General features: G+C 51.7%; 2 protein-coding genes across 9 annotated transcripts in view; one reads left to right on the top strand and one right to left on the bottom strand.

The window, feature by feature from the left end:
• The window catches only part of Atg7 (autophagy related 7), a 278,976-nt gene that overhangs the window by 205,016 nt on the left and 50,815 nt on the right, over positions 1-23,145 (top strand). Inside the window, exon 20 of one of the 4 annotated variants that reach the window (XM_040738129.1) lies at positions 14,416-14,644. The exons of the other annotated variants lie outside the window; for them this stretch is intronic. Within the exon in view, the coding sequence (XP_040594063.1) occupies positions 14,416-14,448 (33 nt within the window). The 3' untranslated portion in view covers positions 14,449-14,644. Of the gene's footprint in view, positions 1-14,415; positions 14,645-23,145 lie in introns of those variants that run through there. 4 annotated transcript variants of the gene reach the window in all.
• Vgll4 (vestigial like family member 4) overlaps positions 15,423-23,145 on the bottom strand; it is a 108,351-nt gene continuing 100,628 nt past the window's right edge. For all 5 annotated transcript variants that reach the window (XM_013110403.3, XM_005066120.4, XM_040738131.1 and 2 more), the window contains 3 exons: positions 19,328-19,523; positions 18,181-18,304; positions 15,423-17,860 (listed from right to left, as the gene is read on the bottom strand). In XM_013110403.3, the coding sequence (XP_012965857.1) occupies positions 17,589-17,860; positions 18,181-18,304; positions 19,328-19,523 (592 nt within the window). In that variant the 3' untranslated portion in view covers positions 15,423-17,588. The remainder of the gene's footprint in view (positions 17,861-18,180; positions 18,305-19,327; positions 19,524-23,145) is intronic.

A 23,145-nucleotide genomic window follows, 5' to 3' on the forward strand; every position in this document is an offset into this window, starting at 1 on the left:
ACTGGCCTGGGGAACAGTTCAGCCAAAAGAAAAAGTGCATCAGGGTGTAGTGGAGATCAGGGAACTGTGTATTCAGGCGACAGTGTGGTCTCAAGTGTAGAGGATGAGAGGGTGAAGAGAGGTGAAGACGAAGCAGGAATTCAATACTTGGGGTCACATTCTGGGGCACCTCAAAAGCCCACCTTGGTGAGCACTGTTCCTTGTTTTGCCTAAGAATTCAAGCTGTGTGTCTAGGCTGGATATATAGCACCATAGTAAAGCCCTTGCCTGGCAGGCACATGGTCCTGGACTCAATACCCAGGTTCTAAACAAAGCAAACAAACCACTTTGATTATTAAAGATAATTAAAGCTATTGGTTAGGAAAAAACCAAGTCAGTACAACTGAATTTAGGGACAGCAGCACTGGCGAACACCACCTTCCTGCCCAGTGCACACAGAGCAGAGTACGTTCAGCCCCGGGCCACTCACATGCCAGGCAAGGACTCTGCCATTGGAGCCAGCACTTCAGCCTGATGACAGAATTGCTTCCCGTCCTGTTCAGTCAGGAATTACAGACACAAGACAAGAGCTGTTAGCTTTATTGGTCAGGTGTCCCCAAATCTCTCAGGTATGTGACCTGGTTCCTACCAGCATGAAACGGGCCAGGGTCTGTTCCCACTACCATCTGGCTGTTGAATTCCACAGCCTGTGTTTCCTTTCTTGTCTGGGACCTTTCCTGATAGCATTATACTGAGGCTCAGCCATGACAGACTGCATGACACAGGTCACACCCATCATTGATGGACAGAGCAGAAGAGTTTAGGACCTTAGTTTCCACTTCAGGGAGGCAGAGATGGGTCTGTAACCATCCAAGTCTCTGCATTGGTCTTCTTGCCTACCTGTCCCAGTGTGGTCAGGACAAGAGGCGCTCAGAGGATGTGTGCGCTGGGACAGGTGTGCACAGGCCTCTGGCTAGTGGGAGCCTAGGTGACCACGCAGAAGGAGTGGGCACAGATGTGTTATATTGCCCTTCGCAGCTCAGCACTCACAACTAAACAAACTCCATCTGCTTCGAACAATCAGTGCTTGTCAGAGCCACTCACAGCAGGAGCAAAGCCCTGCAGGCAGCTGCGTGCTCTCGTCTGTTCCAGGCCACCAGAGCCTCAGCTGAGCTGCAAGTGTCAGTTGTCCTGCTTGGGGGGGGAAGGGGGAGATCGGGAGGCAACCTACAGGGAATTCCAGGAAATGCAGCCTTGGTGTGTAAGGAGCCCTGGGGATCCTGAGATGCATCTTGGCAAAAGCAGCTCCCAGATTCCTTTCCCTCTGCTTCTAAGAAACCCCATTGCTCAAGGGGGGGGGGGGTCCTGCATCAGTGCTCAGTGGAGAGGAGTGCTCAATGGGGAGGAATGATCTGCATCAGTGTTCAATGGGGAAGGAGTGGTCTGCAGCAGAGTCAATGGGGAGGAGTGCTCAATAGAGGGGAGTGCTCAATGGGGAGGAGTGCTCAATGGAGGGGTGCTCAATGGGGAGGAGTGCTCAATGGAGGGGAGTGCTCAATGGAGGGGAGTGCTCAATGGAGGAGTGCTCAATGGGGAGGAGTGCTCAATGGAGGGGAGTGCTCAATGGGGAGGAGTGCTCAATGGGGAGGAGTGCTCAATGGGGAGGAGTGTTCAATGGGGAGGAGTGTTCAATGGGGAGGAGTGCTCAATGGGGAGGAGTGCTCAATGGAGGGGAGTGCTCAATGGAGGGGAGTGCTCAATGGGAAGGAGTGCTCAATGGAGGGGAGTGCTCAATGGAGGGGAGTGCTCAATGGGGAGGAGTGCTCAATGGAGGGGAGTGCTCAATGGAGGGGAGTGCTCAATGGGAAGGAGTGCTCAATGGAGGGGAGTGCTCAATGGAGGGGAGTGCTCAATGGAGGAGTGCTCAATGGGGAGGAGTGCTCAATGGAGGGGAGTGCTCAATGGGGAGGAGTGCTCAATGGAGGGGTGCTCAATGGAGGAGTGCTCAGTGGGGAGGAGTGGTCTGCACTAGTAGAACAAAGACTTGCAAGAAAACCCCAGCCAGGGCATTGGTGGCACACGCCTTTAATCCCAGCACTCAGGAGATAGAGACAGGCGGATCTCTGTGAGTTTGAAGACCAGCCTGGTCTACTGAGCAAGTTCCAGGACAGCCTCCAAAACAACACAGAGAAACCCTGTCTTGAAAAACCAAAAGAAAAAAGAAAAAAAGAAAATCCCAAAACCCTTCTAACTTGCACCCCACAGGACCATGTGCTAAAATGTGTCCCTCAACTCTGAGCATTTCATTGCCTCGGTCAGCTCTTTCAGCAGATTATTTACTCTTTAAAATGACCTTTACCATGACCATATGGGGGTGTGGTTCAGTGCGTGCTGAGTGGGAAGACGGCTCTGTGGGGTTTGTGCCGAGAATGCTCCTTCCTCCTTCACTCACTCCTGCACTGCTGACCGTCAGTGTGTGTCATTGCTAAGCGCCGTGATATGGTGCAGACTCAGAACTAGCAAGGGAATCAGATACATCACCTGCATGGAGAAAACCAGTGTGCGTGCCACTGGGGCACAGAGAGGAGGGCAAAGTAGACAGGAGCACAGATGGGATGGAGGGGCCAGAGGTGCAGCAGGAGGCGCAGCCGGCCAGTGGTTAGGAGTATCGGGTAGATTTTGCCAGTGTGTGCATGGAAACTTGCTCCTCGGGATTGGCCCTGAGGTTGTCAATCATCTCTGTGCCATCCCCAAACCAGGGCTTGTGGTGACCCAACCTACCCTGAGTTTTGCATGCTAATGTGGCAAGTTTCACAGACAGTGGGGGAGAGGAGTTTGGGGGGGAGGACCAGAGACATGGCCCAAGACAGTGTAGATGGGGGCAGCACGTTCACCCCGACTTTGTTCTGCAAGCTGCCCCAGGGCTTGGGAGGCTGGTGTGGGTGGGAGCTTCTTGGCGTGTCAGAGCAGTTCACCCCCACGTGTGTTCATCACAGGAGGCAGTCTTGCAGAAACTTCTAAGCAGCGGCTTGTTTTCCAGTCCAGCTTGCAGTGCCTTAGGAGGGAGGGAAGTGAGTTTCCAGTGGGTTCCATCATGGCTTGTCCAGGGGCTTGCTCTCTATTCCCTCTTGTTAGAACTGGATGCTATATGCTCTTTTATGCTGTTCTCAGGGCAAAAAAACAAAAACAAAAACAAAAAAACACCCAAAAAAAACCAAAAACAAAAACAGAACCCCTCTGTTCTATAAACTTACTAAAGCAGAAGTCTCTATTCTCAAGATTTTCTAAATTATGTGTGCACATGTGGGTTTTGTGCACATGTGTGCAGGTGCCCACGGGAATCAGAGCCCCAGATAAGATCCTCTGGAGTTACAGTTTCCAGGAGCTGCGAGTCACCTGGCATAGGAGCTGGGAACCAAGCATGGCTTCTGTGGAAGAGCAGAATATACCGTAACCTCTAAGCAGCCTTTCAGCCCCCAGAAGTCTCAGCAGGAAAGACTCATTCAGGGCACTGTCTGGAAGGTGGGGGATGGGAGAGGACAGTGGAGCTGGTTCCACGCAGAGGCCACTTCTCAAAGCCACAGTTTTTCTTTCTCAGCTCCATAACCAAAGTGCCGCCTCAGCTTGGCGTCTGTCGCTTATCAAATTAACGAAGAAAGAGAGGAACAGGAAAGAAACTAGAAGCAGAAAGCTGGTTTGTTTGTGAAATGGGTTAAAAGAGTGTTTATTAAAGGAAACAACTGCCCTTTCAGTTCTGCTCTTAAAACAGAGGGCTTTCATGTTATAGCCAGTTTCAAGTCTTGGAACTCAGCTTGAGGCGGGTTTCCCACCACTGGGAATGTGTCTCCATGAAGGGAAAGTTGGGATCCACGGACCCAATGCCTGGAAAAGTACTGCCCAACAGAACCTGGCCAGCCTCATGTACCGGGGAGACACTGCCACACGGGCTGGCATGACCAAGGATGCCCAGTCTGAACAAGTCCAAGTGGCTGGAAAAGTACTGCCCAGCAAACCCTGGCCAGCTGCATGTCCCAAGGAGAAGCTGCTCTACAGGCTGGCATGGTCGTGCCCCTGAGCCCAGGTTGTGGCCTTGGCACCTGCTGCCAAGGATATACCAGCCTGTAATAGACCAAGACACGAGAGTCAGACAACTCTGGGGAAAAGCTATGAGCGTTAGTGCCGTGTCCTGCCACTGATAGTTGGGCCGCGTGGGCTTTGATGGCCATGGCTCCTGTCCTGAGACATCTCTATATTTAGGCATGGGCATGAGACAGCCAAGGTAAAGAAGTACGCCCCCAAGTCACTTCAGAACACTGTTGCCCTTGGAGCTGCGGCCATGTGTCTGTCCTGGCATCTGCTGCTCTCTGAAGGCTCTGTGTGCCGTGGTCCATAAGCGTTACCCCAAAGCCACAGAAGCTTGGAAAGCATCAGCCCTTCCTGAATGGCAGTCCTTGATGCTGGGTAGGTACGTGCCACTGGGCAGAGACCACACACAGTACCTTCCTATTGGCTGTACTGAAGAAACACCACATACTCCATGTTAGCAGAACATGACATGGAGCTCTGAGTGACTCAGCCCTGTCCACTGTCTCCTGTCCCTCAAAATCAGGTGTGCTGGAGCCCACATGGGAAATTGTCATCCCTTAGGAGCCTGGTGGCCATATGGCCATAGTCATGTTTTCACATATGAGGCTTCCAAAGTCTCAGTAGCTAGGAAGAACGACTCTGCCACTTTCTTCTGGCTTAGCCAGACAGCTTGGATCTAAGCTGCCCTACAGGCTCTTCCTGCAGAAGTCTCCCCAGCCAGACTTCTGTCCCCTTGGTGTCTTCTTGCTAAAAGCCCCTGTTTCTGTCTCCTTGTAGAGCCCTCCTCCAGGAGGCCTTCCTGAAAGGTCAGATTTCTTGGATGTCCTGCTCAGGGGCCTTTCCTGGAGGCCATTTGGGCATTTCTGCTGAACTTCCCATTCTCCATGACCTAGGCCAGCCCATCCCCCGCAAAACCTTCTACTACCTCTAGCTCAGGCCTCTTCCTGTCACATCTGCAGACCCCCGCTGGTGCCTTCTGAGTGGCTCACTGGTTGTATTGAAGACTTGCCAAGGGAAAGGTTGAGCCCAGAATCTTCGCCTCTTAGTCTACTAGTTTGCTCACCCCAAATCAGGTAGAAATGTGCTTGCAAAGCAAGAATGGGGACCACACAGGTCTCTAAGTGACACATTGTCACACTGGGGAGTGTGACCAGCTCCTGTCTGGACTTCCAGGGGAGCCAAGGGGAAGCACGAAGCCTCCCTAAGGACCCAATTCTGCAATGGTGAGTCCTGCCGTCGTCAGCAGGGCCATGTGGTACTGTGACAGGGTAACACATGGGTGCTTGTCCTGAGATGTCTCTATATTTAGACAGGGACATAAGACAGCCAGGGTAAAAAGACACCCTAGTGTCACTTCAGAACACTGTTGCCCTTAAGCTGTGGCTTTGACTCCTGAGAGAGCTATTCTCAATTAATGGCTTCCCAAGAACCTTCTGGAGCTCTGGGAACTGCCCTGTCCTCAGGGATCCTGCTAGCCATACCCCTTACTCTGATGATTAAAGACACACACACACACACACACACACACACACACACACACACACACACACACACACACACACACATCCCCAGCAAGGATAAGGTGATTGCATATGAAGGAAGGCGAGGCTCTCAGGCACCCAACATAGTCTAAGGCCCATACCCCACAGGGACAGGATGCCTATAGGGTCTATATTGCCACAACTGTGCAGGCCAACCTTGGCCTGTGAAGAAAGAGGAGCAGGATGGCAGAGAGTTGAGATCCAGTGTGTTGTGGATAACTCCTTAGAGCAAGTTAAACAAAGTTCACCATCTTTCAAGATGGCCACTGAGCACGGCATCCCACAGGTCCTGGCCTCATCAGCCTCTGCCAGTTTAGGCTCAAGAAGACTGAGACTCGGTGACCAGGAACTCAGTCTCCCTGGCCTGGCCTGGCAGCTGCACTCTGACCCCTCTATGTTGTCCTGGGAGGGAGACTGGAACTGGCAGGATCTACTTCTTCCCAGGCTCTTTGACCAGGATAGGGGGGAAGAAATCAAAACTTTCCACTTCCAGGCAAAGTGCACACCTCAGGGAGGATGTTTGTGTTCAGGGAGGTCATTGCTGTCTGCTTTCAGAGTAAACGCTCTCGCGGTAACACTTGGATGGGATGCATCCTTGGACAGCTGGCTGTTTGGCCTCAGTGTCCTCCAGCATGAACCAGCTGCCATGACCTAGCTCAGGGCAGCAGGACCACCCCACTGGTGTAGGGCTGGAGGCCCAGCTCCTTAGGGCAGCAGGACCACCCCACTGGTGTAGGGCTGGAGGCCCAGCTCCTTAGGGCAGCAGGACCACCCCACTGGTGTAGGGCTGGAGGCCCAGCTCCTCAGGGGCTACTGTGTGAGGCTGCTCACCTACCACTCCTGTGCTCACAGAAAGCAGCTACACTAGCAGCAGCTGTTGTTTTCTCCAGTTGTCAAGGTGTGTATTCAATACAGATGTTCCTCCCTTAGCATGGGCTTGCTGCTAGACCAGCCATAGGAAGGTGTAGGCCAACCATAGGGCACTGCAACCCAGCGCCTGACAAGTATTGGTTGCTTCCACTTAGGACTAGGGTTGTTTTCAGTTTGGGGCTTTTCTTGGTGTGCTTTCTGTTGCTGGCTCCTCGTTTGAATGCATCAGAGCATGGTGAGGCAGAACAAGGGTGCATGTGAGCTCTTCTTATGAAGCTTGTCACCCCATCCTGGGAGCCCTATCCGGGTGACCTCCTCTAACCCTCCACATCTCCCAAGGTCCCTGCCTCCCAGTACTGACACACAAGTAATGTGCATTAACCAGGCACACACTGAGCAGTTCTGAATACCATCAACATGGGCATTTGGGGGTTGCTCCCCAGCACAGACTTTGGGGAACACACTGAAACCCCACAGTGTGTGAAAGTCTCTGGGTGGCAAGAGACTGTTAAATCAACTGGTCACACACTTGGAGTCCCAGCTACTCAGGAGGCAGAGACAGGAGGATTGCTTGAGCTTGGAAGTTCCAGGCTAGCCTAAGCAACATAGCAAGAGACAGACAGGAGATGGACCCTCACAGTATATAGCCCTTGCTAGCTTTGAACTCTCTGTAGACCAGGCTGCTCTCAAACTCAGAGATCCACCTGCCTCTGTCACCCAAGTGTTGAGTGTGTTGGCATTAAAGGCGTGCACCACCCCACTTGGTCTTTTGATGCTGTCTTTTTTTTTTTTTTAAGTTTTTTGAGGCAGGGTTTCTCTGTATTGCTTTGGAGCCTGTCCTGGAACTCGTTTTGTAGACCAGGCTGGCCTTGAACTCAGAGATCCGCCTGCCTCTGCCTCCCAAGTGCTGGGATTAAAGGCATGCACCATCACCTTCTGGCTGAGAAAAAACATTTTAAATTTTGGTGGTAATTAGTTGAATTTTTTTCTTTTCTGGCTCCTGTTTTTTGCTATTCTAAGAAAATTTTACCCACTGTGAGACTCACATTCTATGTTCTCTATAGACATGTGACAGCGAAGTCTTGCACATGACTGTGACTAAGCTAGTTCTTGTGTGTGGTGTGCAGTGTGGCAGGGGTGACAGTTGCTTTTTCTGCTGTGTCTAATCCTTCCAACACTATTTGCTCAGAGCGGTTTGCTTGTTGAATCCTCTGGCACCTTCGATGAAGGTGAGCTGCCCTCGTCTCCCTGCCTTTGTTTCCCTGAGGAGGAGGTGCCCAGATGACCATGTTGCTCTGTGTTTCCATCCTTACCCGATTGCCACACTGGCTTTAGAGAGGGGTTAGGAGGTCGGTGACGGTACTGTGCCTTGGTGGTGATGGTCAGTCCCAGGGACAGAACCCTAGGGACTCTGATGGAGTATACAAACCTGTTAGCAGTGTTCCCATGAGACTCTGGTCCCTTATCCTGACAGTCCCCTTTGTCACTGTAAATCAAGTGTCAAAATGAGCTCCTGGGAAGCCTGTGCATAGGCGTACCCTTCCGAGAGCTATGGGGGCTCCTCTCTTACTCCCTTCTCCCACACTCTCTGATGGTGACCCCCAGAACCCTGTGAAGAAGAAGACAGGCCACAAATGCGCCTGCCCCTTTAAAGTTTTCCAAGGAACCCAAAATCAGAGCTACATAATGGAAACCACTTCACAGCCTCCAGCATGGCCATTTATCTCAATCACCAGGGCACTTAAGATGTGGGCCAAACATATAAATCATATCTTGAAAGAAAGTATGTTGGTGCCACAAAAATTACCCTGTATTCTTACCACCTAATTCAAAAAATGTGTTTTGAAGCTTAGGGGAGAGCAAACAAACCCAGTCTCCCCACACAGCCCACCTCCAGCCAAACTCCAGAGGGGCTGAAGCGGTGATTGGCATGCCCTGGCGGACTGCGCCTAGACTGATCTTTTGAAGGTCAGTGAAGGTCAAGGGGAACGCCAAGCCCCAAGGTGGTCTACTCCCATTGTGTCAGTGGCTCTCACTTGAGGTAGCAAACACTCTCCAAGCTCCTTCACTGGCATCCCAGGGGACTAAACACATCTGCACCCTGAGACCCATCTTCCAGACTAAGGTGAAGAAGCAGGAGTGGGCAGGAGCTGGGATTTGAGGTTTTCCTTTCTTGAAACTTCCATGATTCCATGTCTGGCTCAACAGTTCCTTCTTACAGACAGGGTCCCCAGTTCCTAGAGCAACCCCGGTACACACACACACACACACACACACACACACACACACACACACACTCTCTCTCTCTCTCTCTCTCTCTCTCTCTCTCTCTCTCTCTCTCTCTCTCTCTCTCTCTCACACACACACACACACACACACACACACACAATGTGTTTCTGGTCTGAGTGTGCACTGAGCACTGTGAAAGTATCAAACAAGAATGAACCTGGGGTCCCAGCAGCAGGAATCTTGTCCTCACTTCCTGACCTCATGTTGTACTTTTGTTACCAAACATAGGGTTGGTTTTCTCTGTTTACCTAATTCATTTGTGAACATGTTTCATACCCTTAAATCCTACCTGCAAACAGGCTCTGGACCCCTTCCTGTCCCGGCGGGGCAGGCTCTGGCTATCCCTGAAGTGGGAGGCATTCTGGCCCAGGCTTGTGGGACCCACCTCCCCTCTTCTCCTTGCCCCTTGCCCTGGCCTTCATGAGATAATGTCCCTTCCTCAGAGGGACAGTTGAGACCTCCCTGCCACAGAGAATGTGCTAGAAGGTATGTAGGTCTCCTGGTATGGGGAACTGTCACATCTGGTTGCTTCCTCTGTATCTCTGTTACAACAAGAATAACAACAACAACAAAAAAACAGGTTCAAGTGGAAAGTTCTGGAAGAGCTGTCTCAGTTAGGGTTTCTATTGCTGGGATGAAACACCATGACCAAAAAACAATTGGGGAGGAGAGGGTTTGTTTGCATTGTGCTTGCATATCACTGTTCATCACTGAAGGAGTCAGGACAGGAACCCAATCAAGGCAGGAACCTAGAGGCAGGAGCTGATGCAGAGGCCATGGAGTGGTGCTGTTTACTGGCTTGCTCCCCATGGCTTGCACAACCCGCTTTGTCATAGAACCAAGGACCACCAGCCCAGGGGTGGGACCCATCAATCACTAATTAAGAAAATGCCGCCGGGCGGTGGTGGTGCACGCCTTTAATCCCAGCACTCGGGAGGCAGAGGCAGGCGGATCTCTGTGAGTTCGAGGCCGGGCTGGACCGACAGCCTCCAAAACAATACAGAGAAACCCTGTCTCGTAAAACAAAAACAAAAAAAAACAAAAAAAAAACAAAAAAAGAAAATGCCCTACAAACTTGCTTGCAGCCCTGTCTTAAGGAGGCATTTTCTCAATTGAGGTTCCCTCCTTTCAGATAACTCTACCTTGTATCAGTTGACATAAGAGCTGACATGAAATTACCCCTCAAAACCAACTTTGTTAGGAGAAAGAGAAAATCTTTCAACCACGAGGATAAAGATCCACCCTGAAGTCAGAGAGCAGCCAAGAGAAGAAAACATCACACCAAAGACATCATGGGGATGAGAGACATGGGAAGGAAGATGGGAATGAGAGAGAAGGGGAGGAAGATGAGGATGAGAGAGACGGGGAGGAAGATGAGGATGAGAGAGATGGAAGATGGGGATGAGAGAGACAGGGAGGAAGGAGGCTTCCTTTCAAAAACCTGGAGAACTGGTGAGAAGCTCCCACACACAGAATGACAGGATCCTGACAGGAGAGACAGGCTTTTCAGTTGCCTCTTGGAAACCCCAAGAACAAAGGAGGTTTTCTGATGTTTAAAGACTTTTGCGGGGTGGGGAGGTGGAGGGAAGTTGCATCTGATATGATTCCATCCGGCTTAGTCTACTTGCCAAGGGGCATAGGCTACAAAGTTACCATGTAGTTGCAAGATGGTAGGACAGCCAAAAGTGGTAGGAAGGAAACTGACAGGGACCAGGAGAGAAACTGCAGGGGATGTGGCCTGGTTTTTGGAGGCAAGGAAAGGTAGCTGGAAGGTCTGTGATAGCTCCCCTCTCCCAGCCAGAGTTGTCACCAGCCCCTGGCAGTGCTCAGCAGAACTGACAAAGGGCTGAGGGAAACCTTGCTTCTCTCCTGCCTTGGGCATATTGAACAAGCAGGGTTGTGTCTGTCCTACACTGTTGCCGGTTTATCTGAAAGGCTGTCCCAGAGGGGTGTGGAGACGCAGCAACAATGAATTTTTTGCCTGCTTCTTGGATGGGCATCAGGAGGCTACACAGCACCCACAGCCACCCCGCCCCTCAGTTTCCAGCCTTCCTAGGCTGTGGCTGCCACTGTCCCCTCTGCTTACTCCCCACAGCCGCCACCTTGCTTTCTGCCTGTCCTAGTCAGCCTGGGATGTCAGCCATAGAGCCCCACAAGTCTTGTCTTGTTTCTGGTCCTCATTCTTGACTTAGACATTTTGTCTTGGGAATTTCTTCCTGGTCTTGGTGCTACCTGCCGACAGAACCTCCCCAAACCTAGGGCTATCTGCCTAGGAGGGTCTGTGAGGGATCGTGCCACACAAGAAGGATCAGTGGGGTTCGCATCCCTTAGAGGGACATATGGCCGACCTTCCAGCCTCCTCCAGGGGCTTGATTCTTCCTAGGGATTCTGTGGAGGAGGCTCAGACCAAGATCTTTACCTGGTCCCAGCACAATCCTCCCCTGTTCCTGTCCTGTCTCTCCCAGGAGGTGGGAAGTGGGCCATGCAGAGGCCCACAAGGCATAAGGAGTGCCAACCCCAACTTTCACAAGCTGCAGTGTGGTTTAAGATGTTTACATTAGCAAGTGAACACATTTAACATACCCCCAAATATAGCTGTGCCATTTCCAGGTTAGGACAGTGCGCATGGAAGAGGCCCCTCCACCCATGCTGTCTCCTCTTTGTGGCCCAGAGCAGACTCAGGCTGGAACTGGGTACCCATCACATCTGTGCTGCTGCAGCTGGTACACCTTGACAGCCTCTGGGGCTGTGGGTTCAGGCAGACATCCTCGCACGGGTCCTGGCTGGAAGGGCCCTTCTCTCATCTCAGAATCATGGCCTGCCCTGCTGTCTTTCCCGGAAGAGCTGGGGCTCCTGCCCCGACCTCCTTCAGGGAGATGTGATGTGGAAGTGTAAGCGAAAAAACCCTCTCCTCCCCAAGTTGCTTTTGGTCATGGTGTTCACTACAGCAATAGAAACCCTAACTAAATACATGCGTATGGTGTGTGTGTGTGTGTGTGTGTGTGTGTGTGTGTGTGTGTGTGTGTGTGTGTGAGAGAGAGAGAGAGAGAGAGACAGAGACAGAGACAGAGACAGAGACAGAGACAGAGACAGAGACAGAGAGAGAAGCAGTGTGCAGGCCAGTGTGATTTGGAAGAAGCAAGCCATCTTAGTTGTCACCTTCCACCTCATTCACAGACAAGGCCCCTGTTTGCCACTTAGTACAGCAGGCTGGTCCACAAGTTCCTGGTGATGCTGGTCTCTATATCCCACCTGTCTTTAGGAGCACAGGTGTCACAGACACCTGCCACCATGCTCAGCTTTACAGGGGTTCCAGGGACTTGAACTCAGCCTTCATCTTGCATGGCAAGTATTTTTTACCCACTAAACCATCATTTCCTTGGTCCCTTTTGTAGTTTGATTGGCAGTTCCACAAAGACTAACAAGTGTCCACCATGAAGCAGCTGTTCATTTTTTAAAACCCATTTTAAAGAAATAAGTAGAGTTCTTTACACTAGCCCTTTTTATGTGAAAACATTTTCTCCTAATTTGTGATAGCCTTTTTGTTTTCAAGCATCAAATTTTTAACTCTTGCTAAAAGTCAGTCAGAAACCATCTTGAAAAAACAAAAACAAACAAACAAAAAAACAAAACCTTTATGGCGCCTTTCTCTTTAGAAAAGAGAATAGAAACGCACTGTGGTGGATTATACCTATAACCCTAATACTTGGGAAGCTAAGGCAGGAGGGATGCATTGCTGAGTTCAAGGCAGTCTAGGCTATAGAGTAAAGCTTCATAACTGTCCTATGCCAGCACCAAGCATTAACATTTGAGCAAACCTCTGCCAACTCACTATCTTCTTGATTCATGTGGAAGAGTCTGTTTAGGTCAGTGCCACCTTGGGTGCTATGTGAACCTCACTAATGGGCATGGCCAGGCTGTCCTAGTGGAGAAGTCCTCCAATGTCCCTAGGAGTTGGGTCTGTAAGACCCCAATGATTTCATAGTGAGTTCTTTGAGTGGTTTGCAGGAGCCTCTCCAAGGGCTGGGCAGTTCTAGCAACAGCCCCATTGGTCACAACCTCTAAGCTAAACATCTGGTCCAGGAACAATCATGACAAGTTCTACCTGCCCGTCCACAGAGGATGCCACTCAGTGTCACCCAGGAAGGCTAGGCAGAAAACTCCGGAGTTCACCTTCCAGCCTCTTGATCTGATACCTCCAGCTGTGGCCTCATCCTCAGCATCCCCTTCCTCCACACTGGCTGCCCAGCCTTTTCTACATATGGTCTCCCCAGCTTGGCAGCTTGTTGGCTGTGTGATCTCAGGCAAACTTTTACCCCTCTGAGCTGTTTCCTCCCTCCCTGCCTCTCTGGCAGGAGTGGGACATGATTACAGTATTAGCTCTGGTTCTGAACAAAGCCCGTGGCTCAGGCAGCTATGTAAATGTGCTTGGTGAATGGGCCAGTATGAGTAGCTGAACCATGCTGCAGTTCTGATAGTTCCCATCTCCCCAGCTCAGCCTGCAGATCCAAGAGACTGGATCGAGAGCCCTTACATACAGGCAGCCAAGCTACCTACGCCTCATGAGGCCAGGCACTGCGCTGGTGGGGATCTGGGACCAGAGGGACAGTGCCCAATGGGACAGGTGGCAAGCTCTCTTGCTCTAAGGTGGGGGCCTGTGTAGAAATGGAGGGAGTGTGGGGACACTGCCTCCCTTGCTCAAGAGAGAGAGGAAGTCACCTTCTCTACTGCTTTCCACACCCCTTACAGCCAGCACTGCTATGAATGTTTAACTTGGCCAGACCCTTGCTTTCCTCAGCTCTGCAAGGGCTGAGGTAGCCTTGTGCAACCCATTCCAGGAATTTTGGAAGGCTGAAGGCATAGCTTCAGGGACCAACTCTCTGGGGGCCCTAGGGTGCCAGGGTCTTGGGACCTGCTATGTTGACCTCAGGCCACCTTTCTGCAGGACTTTTGCCAGGAGTTACTGGGACAGAGGTCTAGCCTAAGGGGCCACTGCCTTCTTGGGGTGTTGCTGGAGCAGGTTCCCTCCCCCATTCACACCCTCAGCTCCCCCAGGGATACACAGAGGTAGGATCTGGTAGTCTCTGGTCTGTGCCTAGGTACCCTGGGGCTGCTTGAGTAGGGCTGTTCTGATGACAGCCAGCTCTCTTGCCTTAAGAGTGTTGTGTCTGCACCTGGCCTAAGTAGTGTGGGACAGCACAGGGTGACAAGTGCTCTCCTGCCAGGCCCCCAAGAGTTCCAGCCCTCTCAAGCCCAGCTTCTAGAGCGCAGGGTACCACCGGACAACTGACTAGGCCAATAGGACACACTGTGATGTGAGGGGCTGGCCGGGTACACTGAGGATGCAGAAGAGGATGAAGGGGGGCGCTGCCTGGCTGTTACAGTCTTCGGTTCACATTCAGCTTGCCCACTGGCTTTGAGGCCTTGGGAAAGAAAGAAACTTGAGATTTAAAACATTGAACAAGAAACAGGGCTTCAGTCCTCAGGGACAGGGCAGCTCTGCAGAGGGGAATCGCATGCTGGGAGGTATACACAGTGCTTGTGGGAGTGGACGCTTCTGGTATCATGGCAGCTGTAGCTGGGAAGTGTCATCTGTGGGCACTGTAGGGCAACAGAACCCTCAGTTCAGTATCTCCCCTTCTCCACACAGATCTGGGACATGAGTGACGAGGAGACCATCTGAGGCAACCACAGCTCAGGAGTGCTCGACCCTCAGCACAGGACTGTTCCCCAGGACTGATGATCTGGGTCCTGCCACCTCCCTGGTTCTGATCTCCACTCCCCTGAGGACTAGGGGTACCCTCTGCTGCCCAGTTCTGCTCTTTCCTGCACCATCTCACCAGCTCCAAACTCAATAATAACTTTGGCATTGCCACTGATATGGGAGTCCTCCCATGTGCATTGATTTCTCTCCCTCCTGTTGTCAAGATTCCCCTGGGATCTTCTCACCCTGACCCATGGCAGCAGCAGAGAGCATCTGACTCGGCATAGGTCAAGCAAGGGCATCCTAGGCACCTCCACGGGGAGAGCACCTTTTGTGGGCCCTGGGCAGGGCAGCAGTGAGGGCTGAGCTTACTGCCCGAGTGTTCAGGTGGAGCACCACACTGCCCACCCTTGGCGGTGGCATGTTGTGGTGTCATCCGACTCCAGGGATAAGGAGAGGGCTCCTGCCACAGTACTGGTGGAGCACAGGGCAGAGCTCTGCCCGGCTGGTGTGCCAAACCACAGGCAGGCGCTTCATGGGGGTTGCTATTGGGGCAAGGCTAGTTTTCCTCTTCATTCCAGGTGAGTCCCTAGCAACTGTGGTCACCTGTCCTAAGTACGTGTGCTCTTACTAGCAGCCCCACCCACTTACACACCTTCAACTTTGGTCTCATATTCAGGACAGCCCACACATGGCTGTCCGGCCGATTTCAGTAAGGGAGAGTTGAGAGGACCTTGGCCTATGGTAGAGACCGCAACAAGTAACCCTACCACCTGCACAAGGATTCCCAGAAGCAGCCAGGCCTAGGCACAGGGTACCACATGCCACCCTAGGATGCAAGAGCCACACAAAGCCTTGGTTTAAGAGCACTTTATTATTGTTCTTAAGGCTACTTTTAAGTACAAAAAAAAAAAAAAAAAAAAAAAGATGGCCTGCCAAACCTTTTTTTTTTCTTCTTCCAGGAAAAACAGGCCACAGAGAATGGTATATTACAGATTTACAAACACAGAGAGGGGTCAGCACGCACATGGTGGCTTGGTTCTGGGGAGGTCACAAGTTCCTGCCCAGGCAGGATGGCGCACTCCTCAGCTGACGTGTGGCATCCCCCCCTCCAGGGCACAGCCTATTCCAGATAGGTCAGTGCACCCCGCCACCCGCACTGCCACCCCACCCCCACCAGCAACAACCCGATCACTGACGGGTGTCGGAGGCCTGCTGCCCACAGAGCCAGTCCGCGGTGCGGTTGTTCCCGTCACAACCTCAGTAGCCTGCAGAATAACAAACCAGTGGCTATCAACGCGGACGCAGTGTTGTCATGGAGTAACTGTGTACCTGCACGATTACAGACACACCTACGACAAAAAAAGATCAACTTTTTTTCCCAAACAACAACAACAAATGATTACCATAGGAAAGGGAAAAATTAAATAGCTACATATCATTAACAAATTAATTGTTCTTCAAAAATACCTACAAATTTCTCTGTACATTCTTTACGCACAGCGTAATGATGGTCTTTAAAATTACCTATATAAAAAAAGTGTTCTCAACAATTCTTTTTTTCCTACAGAAAATATAGGGGCCTGAATGCCAGGCTTGGAAGCCCAGGAGAGTGGAGTGGACTATGCGGGGCAGGAGGGCTGTCCACTTTTGTAAGGACCGGTAGCCACCCTGCGACTACGGGTATCAGTTCCCGCCTTTCCACCCTTGCCTGTTTCCCAAGTTCAACAACAGCTAACCTGTTTTCCTCCTACTGAGTCAGCCCCATGGGCTCCCATGTGCAAGGAGTCCACAATGCCTTGTTGGAGAGGTGGTCCTGGCCAGATGATGTCCTAGCCCTTTGGTGGGCTGGGCCAGGGGACAGAAATGCTCACGGCCAGGAGGAGCAGCAGCTGTGGGGCATCCCCAGCCATGTCTGTCCTGCTTGCTTCTAATGTCTAGTTAGTAGCTATTAATAGAGCGGGAAATAGTGATACAGGAATAACTGTATAGTTATTATTGAGGAATGTGTACAGCCTTGGCCCCGGCATGAGAGGAAGCACACGCAGCTCCATGTTGCAGACTGTCAGGCACCTACTGTTTGGCCAGTAGCTGGAAAGGAGCAGTCTGTGCTCAAGGAGCCTAAAGACATGAACTCAAGTCCCCAGCCCTGGATGCAGAAAATCAGCAGCAATGGGCTCCCCAACCTACCACACCCACCGGCTGTGCGCTCCTTCTCGGAGTAAGGTGAGAGTCCACTACACGTCTCCAAAGCACAGCTGTACCAGCAGTGACTGTATCTAGGGCTGTAACTGATGAAACAGGATAATGCCGCCGCCGAGAAGCCAGTCAGTGCTACAGTCTGAGCTTACAGTCAACAGAAACCAGCTATTCTTATTAAGACACGAACCATGTCAGAAGCACTACGGAGTCCTCTAGTCTTGGCACTAGCCTCACAAACTGCAGTGTTCAGAGAAGGTAAATGCCCATGGTCAGGGAGTCTGCAGTCCAGTTGTGAGCACCTCAAGACTAGAAAGAAAGACCTAGAACCTGCTAGAGACCTTCTAAGTTCAGCAACAATGCAAGCACACATGGTCAGAAGTGTTCCCTAGCAGTTTGCCCTCGGTGCTGGCATCTCAGATGGCTGCCCAATAAGGCAGCCCTGCCCTCCATAGTGCAAATCAGGACAGTTCTTTTCAGGCAGACACATGCACACACAGCCTGAGCTGGACCCCAGGTGCAAGCCAAGCCGTGCATACCCGATCTCAAAAGCTAAGAGCACAAAGCGTCCGGATCCCCATGTCTTCATGGCTTGTGACTAAGAAAGGGCCGCAGGGTCCCGGCTGCCAGGTGGGCAGAGCTGCAGAGGTTTCTTTGGTAACCAGGGCAGGAAGCAAGGATGCCCCACTGGACCGATGCTCCGCACTGTTCCTGTTGTCACACTGAGACCCTTGTACGAACACCAAGCAAGTACAAAAACAGAGCAGAACACAAGTCCAGACAACATGGTTTTGCGAATAAACCACCCTCCCACCCTCCCCGCAAGATTTTTTTTCTTTTCTTTTTTTTTTTAAGCACTGACTGTTCAAAGCTCAGGCAAACCATGCAGATCCCTGTGTAGTCGGAGGATGGAGCCCCCTTCAGGAGACCACAGAGGGGGAGTGACTATGGCTGACCATGTGGGCAGTGGGACTGGCTGGCTGGCCCCGGCGTGACGCTGACTCCGGGCTGCTGGAAGCGCTGTCCTTGGCCGCTTTGATCTGAAGCCATGTGTCACCTAGCGCTTTGGCAAAATGGTCGTCCACAGAGCCAGTGATGGACACCGAGTTGGGTGCTGGCTCTGGTTCCTTGTAGTTCTTGCCCAGGCTCCGACGGAAATGCTCTTCCACCACAGGGTCACAGGTGGCAGTTGCTGCAAAGGATGGATCAGAGGAGATGTCGCTGCATCAGTGGGCCAGAGTACCCTAGTCAGTGGTACCTAACCACACTGGGCTGAAATGTGAATCTCGTGCCTTTGTGGCACTAAATAGCAATGGTGGAAGCTGTCTTCCTGTCATCTAAAGCCCAGAGGCACCAGACACCCAATGGTCTCACCCAAGCCATGGCCAAGTCAAGGTACACTCGTGCTCCAAAACACTGCTTTTCAAGTCAACATTAAGTGATTTTTAGGGAGAGGTTACAGCCCACAGCTTAACCAGGGTTCCTACATGCAATGGGCTATGGAAAGCTCACCGCTGGGTGGTCTCCGGTAACTGGCAGATCCGGGTGCAGAACAGCCGCTGTGTGCAATGGGGCAGTGAGAGAGGCTGCAGTTGCGAGCGCCTGCAGACGCGCAGGTTATCACGGAGGGCCGGTTCTGTAGGAGGGAGGACAGGTCAGCTCCTCTTTATCCACTGATTAGGCGAGCGGCTGCTGCCAGAGGGTCCAACTCCTCTCGACAGGGACTGTTACAAACAGCAGGTCCAGATGGGGAGACTAAATGTGCTGGGGTCCCCTCTCCTGGCACCTTCAGGTGAGTCCCTGACACACAGCATCTCCTCAGGGTCAGGCCCCTTCCACGTTGTCACACTCACTGACTGGAAACTGGGAATCACAGGCCTACCATGGGTCACACAGAACTGCCCAAGTCTCTGTGCTTTCAAGGCCTCCCCCATCTGTTGTCTCGGGGCCTGCTAAGGTGAGGCGGTGAGGCGCTGAGGTAAGGCAAGCACTCATGTGCTCGGAATCAGTCTACCTCCTGCTCTTTGAGAGACAAGGTCTTATGAAGTTGCCTTGAACTTGTAATCCTCCTGCCTCAGCCTCCCAAATAGCTGACATTATAAGACTGAGCTTACTAGTCCTGTCCTTGATTTTTAAAAGTAATAATTTTGCCAGGCAGTGGTGGCACATGCCTTTAATCCCAAAAAACTGAAGGCAGGCAGATCTCTGTGAGTTCAAGGCCAGCCTGGTGTACAGAGTGGGTTACAGGATATCTATGGCTATATGGAGAAACCCTGACTTGAACACCCTGCCCCCAGAAAAGAATTTCATTTTCCTTTAATAATAATAATAATGAGCCTGTGTCCTAATCACAGGTTTGTGGCCACTGACATTTAACTTTTGTAAAATCCTCCTGGGTAAGCACAGGCCTCTCAGGGGATTACTACACTGATCCCGAGGAACAGAGTGCCAGGGAAGATGGGGGGAGGGACGCGTGGAGGCCTCACTCATCAAGATCAGCCCTGTACTGTGCAAAGCCTCAGGAATGGGACTGCTGAGGCTCCTTCAACTTCAGGACTTCTGGTCAGGGTTTCCACGCAGCTCCTGGTCCCCCACACCCAGTCCGACCTGGTCACCTCCAGATGAGAAGAAAGCAAGCTGCTTGGCATAACATACGCACCTGCTGCCTCTCCACAGCTGACCTGCCAGTGTCACTGCTGCTCTTAGTCAGCGCGAGAGGCTGCTCCATGAGGCCGGGGAGGGATGCATACAGGTGGCCACCATGCAAGCTCACAGCGGGGGCTGCAGCTCGCTCAATGGGGCTGCGGCTGCGCTCCCTGGGGTCTCTTCGGCAGTCTCCGTTGACAGTCTTATTCCTGCAAGACAGAGGCAGGTTTAGTGGGGGGATGCCTGGCAAAGGGGGTCCTGGTGAAGAGCCAGGCACTTCTTCCAGATGTTTCCATGACATTCCTACCCTGATGTTAAGGATAGGACCACAGGATGAGTTGGGGAACCAGGCCCTAAGGACAGGAGAAATGCCTACAAGCGAAAGCTGGCTTTGTGGCCCCCTCCTTTCCTGCTGGCAGACATGTCACTCTGCAGTGTTGCCTGCCTGCCTACACAGGAGACAGCTCCATGTGCTCATTTTGACCACCATGGGTCACTGAGGTAGGATGGGAATGCTGAAGACCAAAGAAACCTTACACATGCTACAGATCAGTTCTGGGGTGAGACAATACTCGTGTATGCTCCTCAGCAGCAGAACCCGTTACCACCTCAGTCCAGACAGGACACCAAGACAGTGGGCAGCTCATCCATTGATGACCTCTTCTGAGTGGGTCTGCTTCTGTTAGTGTAGAGTATGTCAGGCAGTGGGCAGCACTTGCACCCAGAAACCACAGCAGCTTCCCTGAGCTGTAGGGGCCTGCACACTTGGAAGATACCACATGGGCCATCGACCAGATGCCCAATGCCGCCTCTTCTATAAGGGATTTTAAATAGTGTCAACACAAGTAAGGCATGAGAATCCGCAAGGCCCAGCAGCTTACACAAACCGTTCCAGGCTCAGCTCTGTCCTCCCTCCATCCCACTGACTCTAAAACCATCACCAATGTTTTCCACGTAGGATCTGTCCCTTTTAAACCGGCTGCCAGGGCAAACACTTTAAAACTTAAAGGAAAACGGGGGCTGATTCCTAAGACTTTTTAGAAATTTCAGATTATTCTCTGAGCCCATGCAACCTGGCCTGTTCTTTACCATCAAGGAAGCAGGCTGTGCACTTGGCCTTTGAGCAGAGAGCACCCATGCCTGCCTGCTGGGCCAGCCAAATGCAACATGCTAACGTTTAGTCACGCACCACACACACTGCAAAGCTCATACACACTGCATGTGTATACACACACCCCATATGTGTGACAGCCACACCTTTTATTAGTAGCCAATTTTCAATTGGAAGAAGTCTCACAGCACTATCTTGGGTACTCAGCACCCCGTTCTCCCACTGGTGGCCTCTTGTAAAACTGCCCTGCACTGATATGCCCACTCACTAGTCCTATCATTCCCTGACTTTGCTGTGTTCATCTCAAAGCCATATTTTCATTAAGAAAATCTGACCTGATGGATCTCTTTTCAAGTATCAGCAACTACCACCTTTCTTTCCCATTAACCCTGTTCCCAACTGCCTTTCCACTGTTACCTCAGGCTCTGTGCCACAAACCTTTTATGCTGTAGCAACAACTGTCCACCTGCCATTCACCGGGGAGGCTACAGCCACATTGTACTTCTCTGAATGTGCGTGGCCCTGAATTCCAGGGCACTTGTGCAGAAGCGAGCACACCACCGCTGATCACCTCTGCCCATCCTACGCTAGCACAGAAAGCTTTCGGAGACAATGTCCTGTCTGTCTTGAGCTACAGACCAACTGCTCAGAGAAAGGGAGCATCGAGATGCAAAGCTGGGGGGTGGGCAAACTCATGGAGACCCAGAGTTGACCAGTGAACCAGAGGGCATCCACAGCCTTCAGATGGAGTCTACACTCCCAGGGGCCCAAGCAGCAGACACTAGCAAGGACAGGAAATCGCAGGGAGCACTATGGTTCCCAAAAGAAGCTGCAGCAGGCAACCAGCACGGAAGAAGCCAGCCCAAGAGGGCGGGAGGGTCTGAGGAAGGCAGCCTAAACATGGCCGGCTAGTGTCACTTGTCCCCTTGACCTCAAAGTCACCAGTCCTTGCCACCTTGGATCCACCACAGCCAAGCACCAACCTCAATGATGAGATGCACAGAGAGCATAGAAAGGTGGTACCAACAGGGTACTCCAGGACTCAACACCTAGGAAATCATTGAGTTGGCACCTCACACAAAAGAACACAGAACAAGCCTGGGAACTTGCTGGTTAATTTTAGTAAAATTACACATCACTCATATTTCCAGCTCACTTTCCTGGTTCCTGGAGCTTAAAGACAGACATTGTTTTCCATGTCCCTCCCCCTTTGAATGAATCATAGCCCAGTGCGTCCTGTGCTGTCAGGACGCTGACCCAAACCAACCACACACATCCTGCCGCTCCTTAAAGACCAAATTGGTGGGTGGAAAACCAACAGGGGCCCTGCTAGGGCCTAGAGGACTCACGGAGCTGCCTGGGAGCAGCGACCTTGACCATGGGTGGGCATTTCCAAGCCAATTATTTTAGGAGAGAAACAAAAAGGTGTATGGGCAAAAAGAAACCACCATACTCATCCAGGTCAGAGTTTTCTGGGGATAGTTACCATGTGCTCCTGATCACTCTCTGAGCTCAGAAGACAAAATGTCAACGGCATTTGGGGAAAGTAGACTAGATCCCAGAGGTACAACTCCAAAGAAAACACACGGTGGTGAAACAAGTATCTGGCCCTTACCCAGGTGCAGACGGGAGGGTTAGCCCTGCACAGCATCTTGCTCAGCCTTAGGAACCGTGCATGATGTGTTGGCAAGCAGAAGAGTAAGGAAGGACCCACCCAGCCTCAGGCTTCCCACAACACACAGGATATCCCGGAGGTGACAGAGTGAGCCTTCCTGATGCCAATCTGTGCTGGCGTCACTGTGTGCCAGGGCCAGAGCCCATCTTGTTCCCACACTGTGCCCTGGGAATCTGCATGACAACCATAAGCCTTCCCACAGTCTAAAACTAATAGTTGGGGGGGGGGGGCAGAAACTAAGCCTTCAGGCCCTCCCAAAGTCATGACCAACTCAAGGTCATCTACTTCGACATGAATTGTGTCATTAATGGGCTCACGATGGCATAGACCATGTCCCCTGTGCCCCCAACCACAGCTTCCCATCCCTTGACAATCAAGAAGAAAGCCATGTTCCCATGTCCACCTCAAAGCCAAGACAGCACGGACAACACCATTGTGGCTGGCTGACATTTCTGCCCCTTGCCTATAAAGTGCTGTTTCACTTTCTGCTTAGTGAAATTTCAACACTCAACTCCAGGGAACTAGCCAACCAACCCATGCCCCATCCCCTCTGTCCCAGGAAGCTGAAACCCAAAGTCACAGCTGGGAAACCTACTGGAGCAAAGCACTGGGGGAGGATGGCCCTCAAGCTATTCAGGCTGGTAGTCTTTCCATCCCTTACTGAGTGCTCAAGCCTCATTATGATGAATTCTGAAGTGGGAAACAGGTTCAGAGGGCCAAGGCACTATCTGAAGCTACCAAGCTGGTAAAGTCAAGGATTCTAGGGTACAGCTCACGGTCTGTAAAATCTCCCCTTTCCCTCATGGGGGTGGAGCACTTTCTATACCATGTCTCAGCAATGCATTTGACTCTTTCCTGTGAACTGCCTTTAGTTTCCATCACAGACTGAATGGGGTCCCCTGAAAGGTGTTATGTGTGACCAGATCTAATAAGATGAGGTTACCAGAGCCACAACTCAATGCCACTGAAGGGTGAATAAGGCAACAGTCACTCAGAGGGAAAATGTTACTGAGAGATCAGGGGTGGCAGCTAAGAGAGCATCCCT

Source organism: Mesocricetus auratus, unplaced genomic scaffold (assembly GCF_017639785.1).
Source record: "Mesocricetus auratus isolate SY011 unplaced genomic scaffold, BCM_Maur_2.0 Super-Scaffold_100676, whole genome shotgun sequence".
Classification (NCBI taxonomy): domain Eukaryota; kingdom Metazoa; phylum Chordata; class Mammalia; order Rodentia; family Cricetidae; genus Mesocricetus; species Mesocricetus auratus.